The sequence below is a fragment of the Coptis chinensis genome, chromosome 4 (genome assembly GCF_015680905.1).
Source record: "Coptis chinensis isolate HL-2020 chromosome 4, ASM1568090v1, whole genome shotgun sequence".
In the NCBI taxonomy this organism is placed as follows: domain Eukaryota; kingdom Viridiplantae; phylum Streptophyta; class Magnoliopsida; order Ranunculales; family Ranunculaceae; genus Coptis; species Coptis chinensis.
This window is the reverse complement of record NC_141459.1, coordinates 49,013,126-49,018,591: the sequence shown is the minus strand read 5'-3', so window position 1 is coordinate 49,018,591 and position 5,466 is coordinate 49,013,126. Positions and strand designations below refer to the sequence as shown.

The 5,466-nt window shown below is 34.7% G+C and overlaps 1 protein-coding gene across 1 annotated transcript; it reads left to right on the top strand.

The window, feature by feature from the left end:
* Positions 1–759: 759 nt before the first annotated feature.
* On the top strand, positions 760–3,711 carry LOC147503812 (autophagy-related protein 9-like). Its single transcript, XM_086603997.1, is given in 10 exon segments — positions 760–889; positions 1,115–1,246; positions 1,334–1,613; positions 1,694–1,783; positions 1,872–1,948; positions 2,109–2,320; positions 2,409–2,642; positions 2,644–2,746; positions 2,871–3,077; positions 3,466–3,711. Coding segments are annotated over 6 exon segments (849 nt in total). The 5' UTR covers positions 760–889; positions 1,115–1,246; positions 1,334–1,613; positions 1,694–1,783; positions 1,872–1,897; the 3' UTR covers positions 3,508–3,711.
* The last annotated feature ends 1,755 nt before the right edge of the window (positions 3,712–5,466 follow it).

Genomic DNA, 5,466 nt, shown 5'->3' with positions numbered 1-5,466 from the left:
CGATTGAAAAATCAACTCTTTCTTTCTCTCTCTCATTCTCCTGGTTTAATTATTTGTAGAATTCCAGTGGACTGTTGGTAACGAAGTAGATTGATAAAAAGTGGAAGTTTAAAATTCGGTAAGCTTCCAATCGGTGTTCACTCTACTTTTGAGTCTGCCTTGTTTAATGAATCTAGATATAGTTGTTGAATAATGTTTTAGCTAGTTTGGGTACTGGGGCTTTTTATTAAGTTGCGTCGGGTCCTAGAACTGCGGTTGTTATTGGTGGTTTGGCTGCTGGTGCTGTTGCTACTGGGAAACATGTTGTTAAAAGATATGTTTCGATTTGATTATGACAATTTTCATGCTGTTGTTAGAGAGGGGCATATTAGGGGTTTAATTGACGGTTTATGTTTTTGTTTTTTTAGAATAAGTTACATGTTTTGTTCCTGTTACATTTTATGATGATGGTAACTCTATGTTACACAAACAATTTCTGGTATTGTACTCAGTGTATTGAGTTACACATTGTCAAGTGTTGAAATTTAAAATCTTTTGGAATCTTAAGTAATGGATGTTATCTTAGATATAGTTGTTGAAGTAGTTTTCTTTCTCCAGTTTTTTTCTCTCTGCAATGCTGTCGAGAAAGATATATCATTATTGTGCACACTTGAATATTTAGTTTGGTTGAATTACTGTATTATGCGCAACTAGTACATACTATCCTTCTAACTATTTTTCTTTTTATTATTATCTGTGAACTGCTATGCTTTCTCAACACGTGAGTGTTTTTGTTTTGACCTTAAAGAATCTGAAAACCATTTGTTTTCTGACAATCACAGTCTTTGTATTTCTTGATATCTAATTTCCATATTTGAGAAGTGGATGTAAATCTTGCTGGTGCTTGTAGGTCTGACACATCATGCTTTCTCATTATTACCGCATTATCCTGACCCACTATCATTATATTGATGATTACCATTTATTCATAAGATGTTAGCTATTCATAATGATTTTGTTTGTTGTGATATCAATTAAAGATTACATGTTGATTTAACCCTGCCTTTCTTTATTTATGGAACTAAAACAGGTTTCAAGTGTGTAACTGAAGAATAATTGCATTATTGATTTTCAGGATGAGCAGCTTTTGCTTCACATTGTTAAGAACAATCTTCTTAAACTGTTAGTGGATGCTTTTGTTCGTAATGGTAATAGATACAATTTGCTCAATTCTGCAGTTTTGGAACTTTTTGAATATATCTGAAAGGTGCTTATCTCACTTATACCATTCTTATCCTTCAGTACAAGTATTTTTTGATGCATACTTAATATTTTTCTTTTTATTATTTTGCAGGAGAATCTCAAAACCTTCGTTGCATATTTAATTGATACATTTTGGAATCAATTAGTTAAATTTGATAACTTCACAAGTATTAATGCATTAAAAGCTAAATATGAGCAGGTCTCTCTCTCTCTCGGAAACTCTTTAATACTAGAAGTTTTGAGAAGTTTTCCTTTCATCAGTACCGTGAAAACAGCGAAGTAAGAGGCTCTGTCAATGCCGTGGACCCAAGAAAGTGAATTGATGAACGTGCTCTTGAGAAAGAAGAGGAAGATTACTTTAATGAGAACAGGTTTGTACCTAAATGTATGATGAGTGTTGTGATAAAGCGTTTACCTCTCACTGATGTGTTGAACTTGGTTATTTTGTTAGTGATGTAGAGGACAGTACGTCTGCTCAGTCATAACACATCAGAAAGCAAGAAGCTCAACCCGTATCTAACGGAACCAGATTCAGCTTAAGGTATTATAACTTCATAAAAAAACTAGTATTCAGTGTTCCTCTTCATGGGTCGTTCGGAATATTCATAAGCTTTTACCTCTCTTTTTAGACCAATACTTGGCAGATTGGTAGACTATGATGATGATGATTACGATGACGATGAAGGCTATAGTCCCCCATCCCGAAGTAAGCTTGAAAATTCTGCTGTAGATGACAAAACAGAAAAATCGACACATAAATTGAAAAGAAGATCTTCCAATGGGGAGGAAAAGGAGCTAAGAAAAAAGCAAAGGCTGGATAAGATCTTAAGCAATAATGTTCATGCTACTTCCCCTTCAACATGCAGTTTCTCATCATTCATGAACCAGTTGAGTCGGGGACTAAGCCATGTGATCTGGAAAAGGAGGCACTACATCTTCACCCATTCACTCTTTTAACACCTGCTAAATGTATCATTATTGGGTATCTTGGATTATTTTCCGTGTATTGGGTCTTCTGCTTTTTGAGGTTTTTTGTGCAATTGAAGGACACCTTGGAGATTCGTCATTTCTATTATAACAGTAATCTTGAACTTCCTCTGATCTAATTCCTTGATCCTTCAGAAAATATTTGGACAATTTTATGATTATTTGCCTTTGTTTTACTGCAGTCTTCACGTTACGGATAGTGAAGTTCGAACCACCCCATGGGCATCCATTCTTGAAAAGGTTGTTCAGGTACAAAGGTCACAACAACTTTGTGTGCTAAAAGATCTCTCTACACATGATGTAGTCATGCGAATAATGCGCAAAGAGAATTACTTGATCGGAATGCTTAACAAGGGCGTGCTTTCTTTTTCCATCTCTAAATGGGTCCCGGGTACTGGTCCTGCAGTTAATTTTGGTTCAAATGGGAAAAAATCATTTATTGCTAAACAAGACTCTTGAGTGGACTTTGAATTGGTTCATATTGCAAAGCATGTTTGACAGGTATACTTACATTTTAGTCCTTAGAAATATAGGCTTGAATGTGTGTTATTTATCTGGGTATTCAGTTCTTAGGTGAAGACTTGTTAATGTTTCTGATTTTGTGTGCTTATGTTTTTATTTTAGAAACTTTTTTTGTCAAGGCGAGCTTTATTTCTAATCCTTATTTGTTAAATAAGAGGCTTATTGCAGTAGGCCTTGGGATGCTCCTACTATCACCGTTTATTTTCATATTCGTGTTGGTATATCTCTTTCTAAGGCATGCCGAACAGTTCTATAATCATCCGAGCACAGCATCATCAAGAAGGTGGTCCAACTTGTCAAAATGGATGTTCAGAGAATTCAACGAGGTACTGTGCTTTTCCATTCATAATATCTTTAGTTAAAAAAATGCCAAGAATTCACCAATATTAGTATTTAGTTATTTTTTGGTGTTCCGCTTCTACTTTTGTAATAAATATGGTTACGGGTCATTTCACTCAATGAATTGGAAATTTTAATGATGTCTTTGACTTTGAGAGACATGGAAATAGGAACTACGGGTCACCACATAATGCACCCCAGACCCGGAGGAGCTCCCAAGAATTTTGTAGTATCCTTTTTACTTGTTGACTTACCTAGGGGGTTAGGTTTGTATTAGTGCATGGAAGTTGGCAATTTACTTGTTATTCACTTGTTAATTGCTTAGCTCTATTCCTTTAATTGCATGTGCCTTAATCAATTTCTTATTTGTTGCAGGTACTCAAGAAAAGGTTGTTGCTTTTGTTTACGACATTTTAGCAATTGAATAGAGGGATTAATGTTCTGACCAACTTTGACATGAGCATGCACATAAATGAGTTGGGTCATAAATGCGATCTTCTATGACAAGATATTAGACATCCCAAAATTAGGTTAGGTGAATTCGATCTATTCTATGCAAGTTTGATTTGTAAATTGGGATTTAGATTGATGGCTATATTTTTTTTAATAATATTTAATCGATTGGTGGTTTTGGTTTTTGTTATTCATTTGTTGATTAAGTTTGTGGAATGTGATATTTATATCATATTTGCTGGAATTAGATATGCAGGGTGGACATTATTTGACCAAGGATTTTTTTTTAGTGGCTACACATTACTAACTGATATTTCCGTTACAAACAATAGTTAGTAAATAGCAAGTGACACATCCATTACTAATGGATATATCCGTTACATACAAAATTCTTTTCCCGCTATAAGCTGAAGCGCACAAAACTTGACTAACACTTATATCCGTTAGTAATTACAAATTTAATTGGGCCTAGCACCAGTTGGCTATCTGTTACAAAGAATTTTAGTAACGGATATAACCGTTACTAAAATTAATATCAGTAACGGCTAAATTTGGCCTAAGTGACAGTGACACCCCAGAACTAACGGATATAACCGTTAGTAAAAATATAAGTAATGGATATAACCGTTAGTAATTGCCGTTTCTGGTGTAGTGAGGGCATAAAAATAACTTATCCAACTTAGATTTTAACCCTAGTTGGAATGTTCTCCTCTTTCATGATAAAATCAAATTATTGAACAAAACAGTTTACTCATATGTAGATAGATACTAAGCATGCAACAATGTCCACTCATATGTATATATATATATATAAAACCATGCAAAATATAATCATGAGCATGTATATATACATTAACATACAATTCATAATCACTCAAACATATATATACATTAACAGGCATACACACATGATCCATACATATTTCAATCCTAATACGCAAATAATAGTCTATTACCTATGACATATATAACAGATAGAACATGTGAATCATGCAAAATTATTTTGAAAATTAGAACATGTAAGCGTCCCGCAAGTCCGCCAAAGAAATGAAACCATCGTTTTAACCCGTGAATGTCCTGAACTCCTGGAAATACTTCAGGAATCCAAAACAACTGCAAATAACTCAGAACAACACTGGAATGTGACATAACAGGAGGTCCTATCGTTGAAAAATGATTACAGTCCCGCACTTTCAGCCAGCGCACACGATTGAATTAGAGGTGTGCACGAATTGTATGACTCGCGTGGGCAACTTAATTAGCTAGCGCATGCGATCCAATTAAGTTTTAGTGTTATGAAATTTGCACAGTAGTCTTAGATAGTGCTATAGATTCTATTCCAGGTGTTAGTTTGTGGTACTTGTAAGCATAACAAAATGACAGGAGATGGATCAGGAGCAAAACGTGAAGAAAAACAACAAAAACTAAGGAAAAGAAGACAATCGAAACGAATGAAAGGGTAGGAGAGGGGGGGGGGGGGTTTCCCTTGAAGCTATTCCAGCTTGTAACATATGGTCCGTGCGTCTTTAGGATGGTAGCGACACCATTTGATGTTTGGTCTTTTGGTAGTTTAATGTATTTGTGACTCGAATCCTCAAAAGGTACTAATATTCAATTTCACCTTACTCACGTGATTCGTGTGTATAATTAGAGTAATGGTGTTCGTCCAAACCTTTGGGTTAGGCCAATTATCACAACTGAAATTTATCTTTTACAGGGAACTAGTGAGAAGGATTTGATAGATAGATTTCTACTTCATAAAGATGACTTACTAAACAAATTATCTAGAGATTACAAGTTGTTTTCTTAAATGAGATAGAGAGAGAAAGATAGGGAAAGGATTAGCTTACTCATGTGATAAGAGCCCAAAACTGTAGTTTTAAACCCTTAATAATATTATATGTAGACCAATTATGTTTATAA